Source organism: Neurospora tetraspora (assembly GCF_033439725.1).
Source record: "Neurospora tetraspora strain CBS 560.94 chromosome Unknown B0H65scaffold_1, whole genome shotgun sequence".
NCBI lineage: Eukaryota > Fungi > Ascomycota > Sordariomycetes > Sordariales > Sordariaceae > Neurospora > Neurospora tetraspora.
The window spans coordinates 391335-409418 of record NW_026944383.1 but is presented as its reverse complement, the minus strand read 5'-3'; the positions used below and the strand labels follow the sequence as shown (position 1 = coordinate 409418).

Below are 18084 nucleotides of genomic sequence, written 5' to 3'. Positions count from 1 at the left end.
TCTGGATGCAACATCGGACCCGCTCTTTGGAGAAGGAAAAATTGCGCCATCGCAGCCCGCTCGTCTGACAACTGTGGTGCCTTTTTGGTGCCTTGTCCTGCCCGCGCATGGCTCCCAAACTCACCGCATTTAACGCCATTGACATGCTATGACCCCACTGCGGCGCAGATGTCGCAAAAAAATTGTCGAGGCGCGCTTCACCCGGCAGGCATGTCCCGTGGCAGGGCAACGGTGCCTGCAGCGGCGGCAGCACTATCAGTATCAGAAGTGGAAAGTTTGGCGATCGAGTCTCGAGGCAACCTTTTCGTCACCAGTCGCATCATTTCTCATTGACGGGCTTTTCCTTGTCACACAGCACACAGCATCCCGAGCCCGAATAGACATCGACGACAATTCCACAAAGCTTCGCCCAGACTTCGAGATCCGAGTATCCAATCCTTCCACCAGATCACCCCGCGGTATCACCGTCGCACATCCATTCCCGTCAGTAGGGCTGCAGCTCAGAGTTGACAAGCAACCCCTCCTACTCCCCACCATCCGTATACGAACATCCTAGACGTCGGGGCATTATCGCAGCCATGAGCAAGTACGGCGTGATGGTGATGGGCCCCGCGGGGGCGGGAAAGGTAGGCTAAGCTTCTACTCAACGGCGATTTCCCCGTCTGCGCTCTCCACTGGATCTCTAACGGCTCGCTGTACCAGTCCACCTTTTGCGCGTCGCTCATCACACATCTCCAACTCAACCGGCGCTCTGCCTTCTACGTGAACCTCGATCCCGCCGCCGAATCCTTCGAACACACCCCCGATCTCGACATCAAGGACCTGATATCGCTGGAGGATGTGATGGACGAGATGAAGCTCGGTCCCAACGGCGGCCTGATCTACTGCTTCGAGTTCCTCATGGAGAACCTCGACTTCCTTACCGAGGCGCTCGACTCGCTGACGGAGGAGTACCTCATCATCTTCGACATGCCGGGTCAGATCGAGCTCTACACGCATATTCCCATCCTTCCCACCCTCGTCAAGTTCCTCACAACACCCGGCGCCCTGGACATCCGATTGTGCGCTGCATACCTGCTGGAAGCCACCTTTGTCGTCGATCGTGCGAAATACTTTGCGGGCTCCTTGAGCGCAATGAGTGCCATGATCATGCTGGAAGTCCCGCACATCAACATCCTCAGCAAGATGGACCTGGTCAAGAATCAAGTGAGGAAGAAGGACCTCAAGAAGTTTATCACCCCGGATACCTCGTTGCTTCTGGACGATCCGGCAGACCTTGCCAGGAGAAAGGCCGGCGAGGACACCTCGGATGACCAGTACGCCGATCCCCAGGATAAGAACGCCATGATGTCTGGCGCCACGTTCAAGCGCCTCAACACAGCTGTTGCGCAACTGCTTGAGACCTTCAGCATGGTCAGCTACCTCAAGCTAGACAGCACCGATGAGGACAGTGTCAGTGCGATTCTCAGCTACATTGATGACTGTATACAATACCACGAAGCCCAAGAACCACGGGAGCTGAAGGACGAAGAGTTCGACGAGTCTGAGGAATAGTTGGAAAGAGGAACGATGAGGAGGGCTTGGAAAGGAGAGAGTATCCAGACTGCAACTGAAGCGCACATGGATATGTAATTACCACAGGGGTAAAATGTATAGGGATTCTGCATAGCGACGGCGTCGGGAAGAAAATACAAGCTTGGCTCACCAGAGATTGAATGGGATATGGAAGCAAAGCAATAACGATCTACATGTTCTTTTCCCACTGAACTACCAGACTAAAAGCTCATAAAACGGTATCTTCAATGCAAGGTCGCCATCATTCATATCCTCCGTCCTTCGTCCCTCCCAAGGTCGTAGTTCTCGAACATTGCCAGACAGGAAACGCCGTAACGCCATGGCATATGCGATATTCCAACAGCCAGCCATCCACCCTCCAACTTTTACCGTCGTATCATTGTGATTTCGTCCGTAAAGCCAAAAATCCACCCCGTAGTCTCATACGCAAAGCATCGATTCTCCATCTCTCCTTTTTAGTCGTGATCGTCGTCGTCATGGTTATCATCCAAGATATCTCCACCATCGTTCTTATCTTCCATCCCCTGCCTGCCCCATCCGCTTCGCCCTGACGCCCTGCCCCTCATCCACCCTTCCGTCGTCCTTGTCATCCATCATCAAATCTCCTCCCCCCTCTCTCTTTAAGGGCGGTCATACTTAGCATGACCCCTCGCCTTATCCTGCGCCTCATACCTCTGCCACTCCGTCATGAAGAAATTCCAAATCCCCAGCCCATACCCGCTCGCCCTCGACAACCAAAACGTCGCATCCCTCGCGCTCTGCTCCACTCCGCGTCTATACACCCACGACGCCACCGCCGCCATGCCCGCCCAAAACACCAGCGTGAACGCCAGCCGGGTGAAGAACATGAGCACCCGCCGCATCCAGCTCAGAACTTGCAGCACCATGACCAAGAGCAACAGCACGCCCGCCAGAATCACCACGTCGGGGGAGGCGTAGATGTAAGCCGTCAGTCGCTCGACGAGCGGCTGGAGGATCGGGATGAGGGTGGAGATGAAGGCTTCGATTGTTGACATTATGTGGCGCTTGAGCGATTGGAGGGACGAGTCTGGCGAGAGCAGGTGTTGACGGGCGAGGGAGAGGTAGGGGTCTGGGAGGACGCCTGTGATAAAGAAGAGAGAGGGTGGGTTAGCGGAGGACGGCGGGGTTTTGTCAAAGAGGAGCAAGGACGGAGATGAAGGAAGGGGTGGCGAGGGAGGGGGGGGATTTTGTGGTATTGCGCTTGCGCTTGCTTTCGACTCTTTGAGAGCTGACGGGACGCGCAACGGTTTAAAATGGATGGGAAGAGCAAAAAGCGCCAACAACGTCAGGTAAATCGCGACGTGGCGCTTTGGGCTGTTTTGCATCTTTGGGCTGGCAGGCTGGTGAAGATGGGAAGTTTGGGGAGTTGCGACAGGTTGGCGCAAAACTTACCAGTAAGAAGCTGGAGAGCCCATTCGATGGGGAGGTTGAACGGATCCATAATGTTTGATGGTGATCTTGCCGTGGCTTGTAGAGATTGGTTGGTGGTCGCGCGAAGCAAGGAGGTCTTGTAAAGCTCTAGCAGCGAAGAAGAAGACGTGGTGGGGTAGTTGTGGTGTGAAGTGAAAAAGAACCAGCGACGGCGATGGGTGTTAGCGATTTCGTGGAGGCGAGGGGCTTTATCTTATCAATTGACCAGGCAACGGAGTGTGGGGCTTTGGGTCATCTTTTGGGTTGTCACCCCCTCCTCTTATCACTCTCTCACCACACCAGGCTGCCCGAACTGAAGAGAAACGCATGGCGGCAACAGCGTTTGGCGTTTGAGGCCCAACTGAGGATGAAGGTAACCCCTCAATCACTGTGGGACCTGAATACTACGTGTGCACCTCTAATGGGAGCATCGTTTGTGGAAGAACATTTTTGAGCCTGATTGCGGCTTTCCTCGCTCAGCTTCTTCGAAGTGGCTTGTGAATGTAATTCCGATGGTTTGTTCGATCGAGTTTGGGGTAGACGGGAGGTACTAGTAGCTTGGAGTTCTTACATTGCACAAGCCTTAGCCGGCATAAGAAGCAACGACAAAGCAGCCGCTGTTGGCTCTTATCTGAGAATCAACGATTACTGTTTATAGTATAGACCTACCGTCTACCATTATTACTTCATGATCACTGCTCCCGTCCATTGTCTGCTCCTCATCAACGAAGTGGGAGAACTACTGCTCTCGTTGCCTCAGAATGGCCGTGGAATCTCTCTACTAGCCCAGTAAGCTCTACGGCTCATACAGCATGTCGAGTTCAGTGAGCCTTCTGGTCACTCATTATTATATTGTACAGTAAAGTCCATAGACTATCAAAACTCCCGTCTTGAATCAGACGCTAACCACCACACGCAGCGATCTCACATCTCAACCATGGTACCATGCGTTTGACAATCAAATCTTGCGCTAAACCCCGTAATAAAGATACGCTTCACTTCAAATCCGGCTCAGGCATATTCTCCGCGATCTTGTCAACATGTGAGCACTAAGTTCGAACAAGTTCGAGCCATAGCTGCTCGCGCATGTCGTAGATGTAGTAGTCGCCTGACGTCCTTACCCCTCACACCGTCCCTGGCGTAAATCCAACTCTTTCACTTCGGGGTATCCTCCTAGTCTGCCAGCTGGACGGTAAAGGTTGGCCGATTTCCTTATTGCGCCTTCTTCGCGTTCCTGCTCTCCCGGAACTTGGCAATCTCCACCGCCACAGCCTTATCCACGCGCGTCTTAAGTTCAGGGCGGTATCCAAGCATGAACAAGAGTTCGAGCCAGACGAACAGGGGAGCGAGGAAGATGGCCTGGAAGAGGTTGTCCAGGAGGGCAGGGGCACGGCCCTCGAACTTGCCGTGGCCGAGGAACTGCGCCAGCCAGCTCACGATGTGGACGACAATGGCGACCTTGGTGGTGGAGACCGGGTCGGCAATGCGGAGGTAGTTGGTGAAGGCACAGGAACCGAGGCAGATGAGCGCCAACGCGGTGCCGGCGACCGGCTCGAGGAGGACATAGAGTCCGCCCCACGTCAGGGCCGCAAAGGTGCCCAGGTTGGGCTCGAGATAGGGTACCTGGAGCCAAGAGGGAAGTGTGAAGAACGGTCCATAGTTGGAGGCCTAGTTGTGAATCATGAGGCGTGTGAGAACGGGTAACTAGGGACGAGGGAAAAGGTTCGTAGATTCATACAATTTCAAAGGCCGAGAAGAGGATTAGAGGCACACATATCATGTGGATGATTACGTTAACGTGATTAGAGTGGTAAGCACCATACTACAAGCAGTGAGAACAAGTTAGCGGGAAGTGAACGACACAAGCAATGTGAAGTGAGCGAGACAAGCAAGGGTCGCCCAAGCAGGCCGAGGTAGAGCATGTATGTAGAGGTTGGAATCTCAGGTAACAAAGCTTACAAAGGTGAGCTGCTTTTCTAGGTTGAGAGACATGGTGGAAGTGATGTCTCGGATTTGGCCAGTATGATTAGGTTGGTTCTGTAGAGGTAGACAGCCTCGAGGTTTATATGTGAATGGATGGCGAGATCTCCCTCAGTTCCGTGAGACCCGAGACAGGAGAATGAGAGTGGATTGTCAAGACGAGATGCGTCGATGGTGATCAGTGGAAGAGGGAACGAATCACTGCCACATGTATATGAACGAGCAACAAGCGGAATTTGCAGTGTTCTAGAAGCAGAGCGTGCAGCTAATGAGGACCAAAGACTGGAAAGAACGGGATCTGGTGATGTCGAAGTCCGGTGTTCCACGTCGCATCATGATATTCGTCTTCTTATTCTCAGATGCCTCGGATGTGGAGTCGCCCACCCCCGCCTGTCAGCACACCACTCCCGCGATAGCGCTGTGGCCATCGAGTTGCGGGGCACCTCGCGTACCTGTCAGTGCTCCTACAGACGGTTAGGTGAAGGTCAACATCACAAGTTGGAAGATTGGGAGGCCAACAGCTGATGCAGGATGGTGTAAGTCAATATGACTTTCATAGGACGGCCCTATCTTTGGACTGTTTGAACCACCAAGTTGTTTGCGCTGTGGCGATTCATAGCTTCCTATAAAACTGCCTTTCAAGTGTCTCTTCGTCACATGCTAACAGGAAAAGGGCATGAGCCATGCCTTTGGCCTTACCTGAAACTACCTGGACAACACGATCCCGAAATCTTAGGGAATGTGTCCGACGCTCTACAAACTCGTGCCACGCATAACTGGTAGCCCATAGTCTAAACATCTTACACCCGTTCTGGCCAAGTGATACGATAGAATCAAATGGGGATTTCGGTGTTGAAGTTGGGGACAGCACAGAATCCCGGCAGCGCCAAGACCGCTTCCGTGTGGTCAGTGCTGTTCCTTGCAGATCGTGCACGAGCCATGTGCTAAACGTCAAGGCAGGAGTGGCAGGCAAGGCAAGTCCCGAACCGCGTCCGCGGCGGTCACTGTGTTCGAGGCTACCGCTTCCAGAACCTCCAACCTTTTGTTGCATCAATTATAATCGATATCCATTCCGTCAGCCTTGCTCTTCCCATCACGAGTTATCACCACAAAACCAAGTATCCCATTCGACGACTCCCGCTCCCTTGTCTATCACTACACAAGCATTTTTGCTGCCGACTTTCGCTTTTCGCCCTCACCGTCATCCCATCCCGGCACGCGACTCCAATTGCCCAAGTCTCGACAACACTGCCGCCGCCGCACTTCGACACGAGAGCCGCGCGAAGGCGTCCCGAGGCGCATAACCTCTTCCCAGGGCTTCGAGTTATCGACGTCCACTTTCTACCGACGATACCCGACCCAAAAGTACTCAACCGTCACCATGTTCTTCCTCCACAATCTCGAGCGGCGGGTAACCCTGCATCCATCTTATTTCGGCAGGAACATGCACGAACTTGTCACGACCAAGTTGGTCAAGGACGTGGAGGGGACTTGTGCCGGCGATTACTACATCATCGCCATCATGGATGCGTTCGACGTTAGTGAGGGGCGCATCCTCCCTGGAAATGGCCTGGCCGAGTTCACTGTGAAATACCGTGCTGTGGTTTGGAGGCCGTTCAAGGGCGAAGTGGTTCGTCATGGCCAAAACTCTCGGTGGTGTTCTTTTCCGGGCGGATTGTCTAACGAAAAGTGTGGCTACAGGTGGATGCCATCGTCTTCTCGATTAACCCTCACGGCTTCTTCTGCCAAGCTGGACCGCTCTCTATCTTCGTTTCCTCTCACGTACGATGACGCCTCGGTCTTTTTATTACTCGGTACCTGCGAGCTTGATCGCTGACACAAGAGGATTATAGTTGATGCCCGAAGAAATCCACTTCGATCCCAACGCGACGCCTCCTCAGTTTACCAACAACGCCGATATGGTCATTGAGCCCGGTACACATGTGCGCGTCAAGATTGGTGGCTTGAGAACGGAGTTGGGTGAGATGTATGCCATCGGCAGCATCAACGGAGATTTCCTCGGGTGAGTATCATGTCTTAGCGTGGCCGTTGTGTTGCATGTTATTAACCAGTTCTTCCAGGTGTCTCCAAGCATAAGGGACTTGCAATGTGCAAGGAGGTTTTCTCAACAGAAAGGGTTTGGACTCCCTCAACTACTAAGAGGTGTTCGCTCAGCAGAGTCGTGGTCAACCCGCGGGTCAAAGTATACCCTGGGTTTCTATCGACAGTTCTGGTCGGCTGATAAAGTCTTTTGCCCGATCAAGAAGCAAGTCTTCTGGGCAAAGCTGAAAGCCACCCACATCGAGGGCCGTTTCAGAACCCCTGCGGCGGGTTTAAAAGTATCATGTTTGCCCGTGGCTGCGCGTGGGCGGCAGTATGATCGAGCCCCTTGTTGGATTTCACGCGGGAGTGTGGCGGTAACATGCTCAAGGGCTTCCGAGGAGATGTCTCGTCTGGATGAGACTCAACGGGGTTGGTATTTTTGTTATGATTTACATGGGGTGCGTAAAACCTTTGTCTGTGGCGTTTCGAGGCATTATTGGGGCCACAAGCGGCGCCTGGAGTCTATTGACGTTTTTTTGTGGTTTTGCAGCATGCTGTCTGTGCCTGAGTGTGATTACTGGTACTTGGACGACTGATATTATAAACGTGTTGGCGATATGAAGGCAACGCCACCATTGAGATATGGGTACAGAATAATGTCTCCGGAGGTTTGAGAATCCAATACCTCAAATTTTCTCGAGAATGGATTGACTTGGACTACTCGTCAGGGCTTGAATCGCCTTCTTCCCCTTCCCGCCGAAAAATGGTTGTGTTGGAATACCACAGAGAGCATTCCTTGCGATTGGACTCTTGACTTGCAGTGATAAACGGACACGGCGTTCGGTGCCACCAGCAAAGACTTAACATGGCTCCTCGGTCTGTCCCGGACATCTTAACTCGGAACCATCCGGTCCCGAGCGGTTATGCCATGCGATGGTACCCAACGAGGGGTGGGATGTTATGATGGCTCACTTATCGTGGGAGGGAAATCTTCCATGTCAAGCTGACAACTTCGCGCATGCTATTCGTTTTCCCGTTCAATATTCATGAGGACCCCTAAACACCTTTAGCATCATGTCTCCATCATCTGAAGAATACTATGGCCGAAAGACGTCGGGTGAACTTGAGAAGAGGAAGGTAACAGTGGGGGGAGGAGCCGGCGCATCCCGCTTTGCAATCCAGTTGATGATGCTCATCCTGCCCAGGCAGCCAGACACCTCCCTCCACCTTCCATCTCGCGCAAAAAAAAAAAAAAAAAAAAACCAATAACCATATCCATCTCCACATACTGGAAAACTTGCGCAAAGCCAGATTGGAGTTGAATGTGGTATTATCTATGCCGCTGGAGGCTCAGCCATAATCACATTCCACCGAAGCGGAGTTGTTCTACCCCATAGTTCCCTCATCACACCTTTCAAACCTCAATAACTGTAACACGGCAGAAAGCCATCATGTTGTGTTACCACCTCTTCTCTGTTGTTGGTTTGGGGGATCCTGTGCCGGCAATCATATGTCTCTTTGACGGCTGACGCCTGCCATTGCTGTCAGGACCCGAAGAGGGGGCTTGACGGCCTGTAGATCGTGCTGACGGGCGGGATTGTAGTTTTCGACGTCGACTGTCGGACGATTGAAGATTGAATATTGGATGACGACGGAACAATTGACCAGTGGCTCGGGGTATCTTCGACACTCTTCAGTGCGGTCTTTGCATATCTACCTTACCTAGGTATGCACTTACACCCTACGGCCCAATTCCTTACATCGGTAATCGGTGTATCCAACTTCCAGGACAGTACACACGTCCCACTCGGCCAAGATCCCGCGTCCCCAACGGGAATAGCTTCCACCCAAAGCACAGCGTACTGTGTACTATGTAGTAGTTTCATCATTTCCCATCCTAGGTAATATTCGCGATTTACCGTGCTTTCCCATCCGCATCATCATCGATGAGACGACCACCTCGGTGCCCTTTCCCCCCCCCCCCCCCCCCCCCCCCCCCCCCGCCGGCGTTGGTAAAAGGGGGGGGGTTTTACCACATGGAGGGTTGAGGGTGGATGGCCGATAGCAATTCCCGGGCATTCGGCGAACAAGGCGCTCGGAAAACGGGATACCACGTATAATTTGTCGGTATATCACATATGTACACACACCAGCTCCAGACATCGGATTTGGACATGAACCACACCCTCCTTTTTTGGGTGTCACAAAGCGAGGGGGGGGGGGGGCATGGACACGGGCGATATCAAGCCGGGCACCTAGGTCACTGCAGTTGACTTCACCTCGCGATCTAGCCCAGTATTGGGCCTGAGCCTTCGCTATCTAGGTCTAGAAACGGTAACCTCACTTCCCTTGTCTCCTGCCATTGTCATTATCAATCCCACCAATCCTTCGCTACAGTCGACAGCATCATGTCGTCAAGACCAGTGGTTTTCGGTTTCCGGTCTCCGGTTTCCATCCAACCTTCCATCCACTCAGATTTCTTGCCGGCCTCGCCGGCGTATGTAGTATCATTCCGGGGCCGAGATGCTACTGTAACCGAGCTCACCGAGCTCCGTTTTCTTTGCTTTTCGTCCGGAGAGGTCCGTTAATACCACCTGGCTACCTATTTCGTGCGACCGACCCGAGGAATCACTAGTAAAAGGGCATCATGATCATAGCGCCAACAATGTTTCCGGCCTGCTGCTGTTGGGGTGCGTATCGATCGGATCGAAAACGCCACGCTACGCTCCTTCCTCATAGCTGCCTAGGCTCATGGCCGGGCAGCATCCAGAAGGTCGGGTGTCGAAGATCATGATCATCCATAACCATGACGAATGTGACGAAGAAGAAGAAGAAAAAAGGCGGCCGACCCGGATCGGAGCGGACAATACTACCACATCAAGATACCAAGATCAAGATCCAAGAAGAATACCACGATACTCGTCACAAAATGTCGGGCATGTCGAGATCAAAGAAGCAAAACCAAAGATTAGCACGAGCACGTGGAAGTGATATGTCAGATTCACTGTGTGTGTTGCCCGATACTGTCATTGGTGTAGTAGTAGTAGTAGTGCAACAATGCGAACGCAGGAAGTGCTTGTGAGGCAAGGCAACTGACGGAACGCAAGCAATCCGAATCTGGATAGACATCTCCAGAAAGGTTTCATGGGCTTGGAGTCGAGAAAATCGTAATGCGGAAGCAAAGCCGCTGTCCCTCCCCCCAGACTTTCCAGCTTTCAAAACCACGACATTCAGCATACTACACTATCGCACTGTCACCCATGTAAGTCCTCGGGTTACCACTTACCTTTACTGTGTAAGATCCCCCAAGCTGGATGAGCCGAACGAACCGCCAACCAGGATACGGGGATAGACCAACATGGATATATGTATTGGTTGATCTTCCGAGTACCATTACAGTGTGTTTGACACTATCTCGTACCGCCCTTACAATTCTATTCAAGTGTATATCCCTACGTACTGAAGCTCAACATGGTCATGGCGACTGGTCAAGGCAACTTGTCAAGTTGCCTGGTGGCTGGAGGCTGGTGACGGGCGATGGTGACGGGTGATTACTGACCGATCCTCGTGTACCGAGTACCGATATGACAGACTGATTGACATTGTTCCTCTGTTCCTGTACCTATGTTCTATCATGTAGGTAGGCTAGAAGTAGGTGACACAATATTCCCCTCCTCCAAGCCCCAAAGAAAACTCCGAGGCTCCTTTTAGATAGAAACTGCCTCCAACCAGCCAGCCAGCCCAGCCATAACTCCTAGTTTACAGACAAAAGTAATACATAACTTGTCACTAACCTCGGACAGGATAAGTGTCCGGACCTCGCGAGGCCACGCGGACGTCCGTCACTCCGCCAGTATATACGCAGTATCTAATCTGTCCGCCTGCCAATCTGAATCACAATAGCCGCTTAGATAACATCCCTTCTCTTCTCTTCCCCTCCTCTCCCAAGCGAGGAAGAAGGAAAAAAGAAAGGAAGATATTTTTGATATATTACATATCAGATATGACAGATCGCCGTTCTTCAGATCTTTCGTACCAAGATCCACTGACGTCCCAGGATCACGAACCTCAGGCTAACCATGCAGGCAAGTCCGAAGACCAAGACACCTGCGAGGAAGGCCACGAGGGCCCTGGGGCCGTGTTGTGATAGTATAGCTTCTGTGGCGGGGTTTCCTAGTAGTGTTCTGAGACACGAACGAGAGAAAGAGAACTTAAGTAAGTAATTCCATGTATGGAAAAGGGGGAAGGCAAGTAGGCAAGTAAGAAAGTATGAAATGCTGGAAGTTGAACTGAAAGCTGGAAACCGGAGAGACTCACGCAAAGCTGGAAAATGTGTACACGAAGCCGAGCCAAGTGCCGATTGTCCTGGAGGTACAGAGACCACTAACGCATTGCACTGTTAAGACACGAGGAAGAGTGTCAGTCAGCCACCATGGATATAAAGTACTATGCACCGCAAAATTTGCCAGTGATTTAACGAGCAGGGGATCCCCATTCCATTCTATAAACGAAGTAGAGGAGGGGTGATATGGACTGGACTGGACTGGACTGGACTTACCGCCAAGAGGCACAAAGCTTCCAGTGCCAACTCCCATCAACACAGTGACGACAAACAAGGCCGGCACTGCCATTGCCCCAAAGGGCAACCAGACGACCAGGACCACGAGCATCGTAAAGACGTTCATGATGATGATAGTGTTCACTGGGCCTAGCTTCCGATCGGACAGCCATGGAGGTAGCGTTCTCCCAATAATAGCACCGCTGTTCGTTCGGGTGAAGAAGCCGTTCTTAGGTTAGCCACAGTGCTTTCCCAATCATTCGCGACCATTACAGGGAAATTTCGACCAATCGGAATGCAGCACTTACATGTTGTAAGTCATCATCAGATAGAACTGTTTATCGCCGAAGTTGGTGGAGACGGCGTATGAGGGAATCGATCCCCACTGGCTGAACAAAACCATTTCATATGCTGCGCAACAATGGTGGTTATTTCGTTAGTTATGATATGGCTGCTCGGTAAGGAAAAAGAGAGACACGCCAAGTTGAAGTTGGTTGGGTGTCTACTAGGTAGTAGACTGGGGGGACGTACCGAAAATGCTAACGCAAATTAGCCAGAATTTCGGAGACTTGCTCATCTCCCTGAGTGCCGTAAAGTCCCAAACCCCTTCAGTTTCTGCGCCTGTTAGTTGTGAATCGTTTCTCTCAACAAGCAGGTTCCCAATGGTCATGAATGCCATTATGATGCCGGTGAGAATGAGGACGCCCGTCCTCCACTCATATTTGTTGAAGAGTTCTTGGAGGACAAGTGAGAAGAACATTCCCCCAACTGCAGAGCCGACTGTGACACATCCTGTGGCAAGGCCTTCTCGTACCTTGAACCACTGACTGACGACGGTGAATCCTACCGTCGTGGGGGCAGCTGACGAGCGGGCGGGCGTTAGCTGGCATTATGAAGAAGAAGGTGGTGACCCCCAATTTCTCGAAGAAGAGTACATACCGCATGATATGCCCGCGACTACGAAGCAGGCTATGAACTGACCATAAGTGGTTGAAAAAGCCAAGCCAATAAAGGAAGCAACGTAGATTGTACTGCCCACCAGTAAGAGTAAGCGCGGCCCAAAGCGATCGTAGAGGATCCCACATGGTGCGGCGAAGAAGCAGTCGAGAAATCCGAAGATGGAGATGATCCATGAAATGTCGCTCTTTGAGTATCCGCGAAGCTGCTGTTGCTCCCACTCAGTCTGGAACAGCCCGATGCTGCTGAGTAGCCCGTAGGAAGGAACAATCAGGCAGAAACACCCGATCACGACTTTCCAGGGTCTCCAGCCATGGTCGAGGTTGGTGATGGTCTTTTCCTCTTGGCTGCTTGCATGTGTGCTTCCGTCTGGGGTTCTCGGGATCCAGGAACCCGGTTCTTGGTTCGTGATCGTTGGTGCTGCGCCGCGGGGAGCCAAGATCTCCGGGGTCTGTAGTCTGAATCGAGTTTCCGATCGTGGTCAGATATCACATTTTGAATCGACATTTCTTCAGAAACATGTGGGATCACAACAGATTCGGCGCCGAAGTCTTACTCACTCTGGATCGAAATCATCTCGGGCATAAACCTCAGAGGTTGCACCCTTCTTGGAGGACCAGTCGAAGCCCAACATTGCTATGGAAGTATAAAGACTCTTCACTGAATGTTCAAGTTTGCCGAAGTCAAGATGAAGCCGTGTCGTTTGTGCTGTTTTGTCGAGTGTCGTCTTCCGAAATACTTGCAACAGGCCGTGCACTTAAGGACGAGTGTCAGTTTCCCGATGAAGACCGTAGTGCACTTTTGAGGAAGGGACACCCTAAACGACAGTCAGCATTACTTTCCGGGAAGACTGGTTTAACAAGAGGCAGTCGAGAGACATAGAGAACAGGTAAGAGCAACCCATGCCTGGATTATACCTGTACCCCCGCTAACGGCTGAAATGAAAAGGAAGTTGGAAGGAACGAAGATACAAAGAAGTTCAGTCAACATACCTGCTACTCTCCAGTCAGTAAGTTTGATTCCGTTCTGACCGAGGCTCCGAGATGATATAGGATAAGATGGCGATGATGGTGATCTTATGGAATCCTTGGACTATGAGGCTTATTTCCTGTCTGCGTCAAGCCATCAAGTTTGACTGTATAACTACTTACCGGAATTTCCCTGTCAAGGTTAAAAAGCACCCCCCGACTATCGGCAAACATCAAATGTGAGCGAGTGACAGGTTCCCGGCACTTCGGGCGCGTTTCAAGACCGGTTGAGGCTAATTCGCAGATTTTTCCAGATTCTTGATCTTTGTTGCAGAAGCAAAAAGGTTGTAGTCGTTCTCGAATCTCGCACGGAGTCGACAACCTCTTCGAGGCTCAGAACCTGGAAAAAACACCAGAAAATCCTTGATACCGCCGGACGCCCCTGCTTGTAGCTGGCTGGATGGTGGGTCTTGGGACGCAAGTGAAGAGTCCCGACCTAGAGCGTCAAGATTGGTCACTGGTCTCCCTCAAGGTTCGCGGTCTTGAGCCAGGAAGTTTTCAGTACACCCTGGGAGTGGGACGAATTCCAATCTCCTGGTCTCAAACCTGACTTTGCCGCAAGGTGGCAGGGCTCTGTCTGTAGCAGATACAAACGGGAAGTTTATGGACGAGACGGCTATCCCGTGAACAAAGTGACTGAAGGTGGCTGTTCGAGAGTGAATGGGAAGCGGGATCATCAACCTTCACGCCCCCGCCTATTCACTTCCTCAGGTTAGAAGAGGAATTTCGGAGGCAGCCTTGAAAACCTTAAATTTAGATGGAGTCACCCTGCACCTCGTGGCCCTCCTCTTCCTTTTTATTCTAACATAAAAGCAGAGTGTCCACCGCCTCCAGCAATCCAATTTCAACTCTCGAGTATCGGCTCTTCAACACAAGGGCTACTCCTACTTGGTGTTTTCGACCAAGCAGAGCTCAACACAACCACCACCTCCTCGCCTTGTCGATCATATCCCAATTCGCAATGCTTTCGAGAATTGTTCGACCCAACCGGGTCGTTCGCGGCTCAGCATTTCGGCCCACGCCCGTCTTATCGCGAATGACCGGCTCCTCTCCACGTCTTCAAGCCCAAGTAGGCGATGTCAGCAAGGGCATCGACACGGCTGGCCGTCCTCTCCCGGCCTTCATCGGCAACCCCAACACCCAGAGCGAGCCGTCTGTTGTCGGACCGATCGGCACCCCGCCGGCTGTTTCCTCCGGTGTCGCCAGACTCGAGAGCGTTCTTGCAAGTCCTGTCACTTTTGAGATCCAGAGAGATCGCGATGAGTTTTGGCGCAAGGTGCCTGTTTGGGCAGATGTAACAGCCAAGGACTTCCTTTCATATCGCTGGAGTGTAAGTGATATGTGATATACACTGTCCTAGCTGCAAGTGCCAGCTGCCCACGCTTATTCCTTGCATTCATCGGTCTGAGATGCCGTCCTGCCGCTAACTTATTCCATGAATCGTCAGGTCGCCAACACCGTACAGGGCACGGCTAAGCTCTTCAAGTTCTTGCAAGCCGTCGTCCCAGAGGAGGTGCCTCTCGACAAGCTAGGCATGCAGATGCAGTCCCGTGACAACTTCATCAAGGACGTCCTCGATGGTGTGGCTGCTGCAACTATGGCAATCCGGATGACGTGAGTTCCAGCCCTTGCGTATCGAGAATTTCTTCTTCGCACCAAGCTAACCACACGTGTGGCAGGCCCTACATCCTGAGCCGCGTCAACTGGCAAGACCCTCGCCATGACCCCATTGTCCGGCAGTTCTTGCCAATGAAGTCGATCATGCTTCCCGATCATCCCAAGCTCACGCTCGACTCGCTCCACGAGACTGCCGACTCGCCCGTCAAGGGTCTAGTCCATCGGTACACAGACAAAGCACTGTTTCTGCGTAGGTCTTCCCGTGTGTCGTGCCGCCCCCGGCCATTAACGCCCATCCTGATGGTGAACTTGAACAGCGACTTCGGTTTGTCCCACATACTGCATGTTTTGCACCCGCTCTTACGCGGTTGGAGCCGATACCGACACCGTAACAAAGGCTTCCCTGAAGCCGACCCGCCGACGCTGGGAGGAGGCTTTTGCCTACATCGAGAGCCGACCGGAACTCCAGGATATTGTGGTGTCTGGCGGTGACTCATACTATCTTCAGCCGGAGCAGCTGACCCTCATTGGCGAGCGCTTGATTAGCATGCCCAACATCAAGCGATTCCGCTTTGCTTCCAAGGGACTAGCTGTAGCTCCGACTCGGGTTCTGGACGAGTCCGATGGCTGGGTGAATGCCCTCATTGACATCTCCAACAAGGCCAAGAAGGCCGGAAAGTCCATGGCGTTGCACACCCACTTCAACAACCCCAACGAGATCTCGTGGGTTAGCTCGGATGCCACCCAGAAGCTCTTTGAGAATGGTGTCATGGTCCGTAACCAAACCGTCTTGCTTCGCGGCGTCAACGATGACTACGAGACCATGTCAACCCTCATCCGCCAGCTTGCTGACAACAACGTCACACCTGTAAGTCACATCCTCAACCAACGTTTTGCTAGTGCCGAATTCTAACGTCGAGTCAGTACTACGTTTACCAGTGCGATATGGTTGAGAGGGTGGAGCACCTTCGCACGCCCCTTCAAACCATCCTGGACCTCGAGGCTAAGATCCGCGGGTCGATTGCAGGTTTTATGACCCCCTCCTTTGTCGTTGACCTTCCTGGTGGAGGAGGAAAGCGGCTGGCGTGCTCCTATCAGAGCTACGACCGCGACACGGGCGTGTCAACCTTCATGGCCCCCGCTGTCACGGGCCGGGACAAAGCCGACAAGGTCTATGAGTACTATGACCCGGTTGAAATGCTTCCGGGAGTCTCGGGAGGGGTAACCAAGCCCTCGATATGATGGGCGACTGGTCATAATCCAAGGGGCATATGGCGTAAGGTATTGGAATTTGGCTCTAACTGCCACGGTCACGGAGGTTTATTGATGGCGTAATCAGGTTGCCGGATCGTTATTGCCAAGTTGGAGGTTTTAACTTGCAGTTGACACAGTCCATTGTCGGTATCGATGAGACTAGGTATTGGAGGGCACCCTTTTGCATCGAAGCTTCATGAAGCCAAGGGAGGCATTCATCGGTTTGGGCGGTAGCTGGAGGATATTGTGCGTTCCCAGATATCAGCGGAACACACCTAGGTAGTAGCTAGCTGCTCGTGGAATTCTGACTTTGTAATTCGACGAGAGTCCCTACTAGCGAAATAGTAGCGTACACTGTAAAGTATGCTCAAGGGTCTGAGCGGTGTCTGACAAGATGAACCTGTTGTCGTCTTAAACTCAACGGCTCAAACCGCGTGGTGTTCCATTCCAGCTCAAGCTTTGTTTGCCATGACCATCTGAAACTGAAACAAAATGCGCCTTACTCATGCTTGCATAATGACCGGTCTTTCTCTTAAGGGGGTTATGTCAGTAATCGTTTTCTTCTTTTCTTGGAGTTGCTCCCCTCGGTATTTCGGGGTACATAGATCGATTGTGATCGGTGACCATCGGCTTTCGGCCGGCAAGTCCCTTCAAGCTGTTGTGGATTGTGATTGCTCGACGATGATGCAGTCCAATGTTTGTATCAACCGGCAATACTCGTCAGGCTGCCCACCACTAGTCAGCGGAGATTTTGTATCCTTGACGAGTAGCAAACAAGGAGATGATTGTGCCTCGGCGTTCTGGTTTCCCAAAGCTGTCATCATACGTGGACCACGCCAGTGGGAAGATATGTTGTTCCTCAAGCTTCGGCCGTTTCTCAACATTCGGCCGTTTCTTGATACATGCCCTGGCAGAAGCTAAAAAGCGGCGGCATGTGATGATGTTCATGTCTGGCTCGCTGGAGGAGAAGTCATCAATATGGAGGAGCTGATGTTGCAATACTTTTGGCCACATCCAAACGACAGGATCATCCAATCGCTCTGTCGCTGTGTCCTCTCCTGTCTTTAGACGAAAGAGACAAGGTATCTCGTCGACGATGTTGTTATCATCATAATGCTCCCGGTCTCGATCATCCCAGCAAACAATGGTGTAGCAAACGCTGTTCGAGAGACAGCATGTCCCAAGCCATCTGGAAGCAAGAACAACTTTGGCGGTCTGTTGGCGCAAAAAAAGACGGTGCTGGTGAGCCTTCTGTGAGAACCGGCGTTTAGGAAAGGAGCCGCTCGCATAACTCCCCATCTGCCGGGCGGACAGACTGGCCAGACTGCCAGTGACTTGAAGCAGGTGTGAACAATATTCAAACTGACTTTGTTGGCAACGCTTACAATGTGCAACTCTGTTAAGCAAGCCTTGGTTCGGTTTCCGAGAAACGTGAGAGCTGGTCTGTATGTGTCCAAAGTCGAGATTAGAGCAGAACATCATGCACATTGTCAACAGAGGCCCTCAATCGCACGGGGTGATGATGGCAGCTGGACCGTTTGGTACGACCAAAGCAGGAGTTGCTGCTTGATCTACATACCGAACAATGCATTGGTGCGACCTTGAAGCCGTAGTTTGTTACTCTGTTCAAGAGAATGCTCT

At 52.1% G+C, this 18084-nt stretch overlaps 6 protein-coding genes across 6 annotated transcripts; 3 read left to right on the top strand and 3 right to left on the bottom strand.

Moving 5' to 3' along the window:
• The first annotated feature begins 456 nt into the window (after window positions 1-456).
• B0H65DRAFT_3152 (GPN-loop GTPase) lies at window positions 457-1678 on the top strand. The gene is made up of 2 exons (XM_062823357.1): window positions 457-626; window positions 703-1678. Exons 1-2 carry the CDS (start codon window positions 579-581, stop codon window positions 1552-1554), a joined length of 900 nt encoding a protein of 299 aa, XP_062685567.1. The 5' UTR covers window positions 457-578; the 3' UTR covers window positions 1555-1678.
• A 517-nt stretch (window positions 1679-2195) lies between these two features.
• Window positions 2196-3037, bottom strand: B0H65DRAFT_415215 (uncharacterized protein; the record flags this gene model as incomplete). Its single annotated transcript, XM_062823973.1, has 2 exons — window positions 2196-2677; window positions 2989-3037. 2 exons carry the CDS (start codon window positions 3035-3037, stop codon window positions 2196-2198), a joined length of 531 nt encoding a protein of 176 aa, XP_062685566.1.
• A 1181-nt stretch (window positions 3038-4218) lies between these two features.
• B0H65DRAFT_543533 (uncharacterized protein) lies at window positions 4219-4998 on the bottom strand (the record flags this gene model as incomplete). The annotated part of the gene is made up of 3 exons (XM_062829233.1): window positions 4219-4674; window positions 4745-4828; window positions 4966-4998. The coding sequence occupies 3 exons, from the start codon at window positions 4996-4998 to the stop codon at window positions 4219-4221; spliced, it is 573 nt and encodes a 190-aa protein (XP_062685565.1).
• A 1204-nt stretch (window positions 4999-6202) lies between these two features.
• On the top strand, window positions 6203-7263 carry B0H65DRAFT_3076 (RNA polymerase Rpb7). Its single transcript, XM_062823240.1, has 4 exons — window positions 6203-6616; window positions 6688-6768; window positions 6840-7009; window positions 7068-7263. Exons 1-4 carry the CDS (start codon window positions 6368-6370, stop codon window positions 7081-7083), a joined length of 516 nt encoding a protein of 171 aa, XP_062685564.1. The 5' UTR covers window positions 6203-6367; the 3' UTR covers window positions 7084-7263.
• A 4628-nt stretch (window positions 7264-11891) lies between these two features.
• On the bottom strand, window positions 11892-13178 carry B0H65DRAFT_504320 (major facilitator superfamily domain-containing protein; the record flags this gene model as incomplete). The annotated part of the gene is made up of 4 exons (XM_062827903.1): window positions 11892-11998; window positions 12119-12448; window positions 12527-13002; window positions 13105-13178. 4 exons carry the CDS (start codon window positions 13176-13178, stop codon window positions 11892-11894), a joined length of 987 nt encoding a protein of 328 aa, XP_062685563.1.
• A 1355-nt stretch (window positions 13179-14533) lies between these two features.
• Window positions 14534-16431, top strand: B0H65DRAFT_504319 (uncharacterized protein; the record flags this gene model as incomplete). The annotated part of the gene is made up of 6 exons (XM_062827902.1): window positions 14534-14902; window positions 14933-14974; window positions 15020-15186; window positions 15252-15439; window positions 15507-16057; window positions 16114-16431. The coding sequence occupies 6 exons, from the start codon at window positions 14534-14536 to the stop codon at window positions 16429-16431; spliced, it is 1635 nt and encodes a 544-aa protein (XP_062685562.1).
• Between the last annotated feature and the right edge of the window lie 1653 nt (window positions 16432-18084).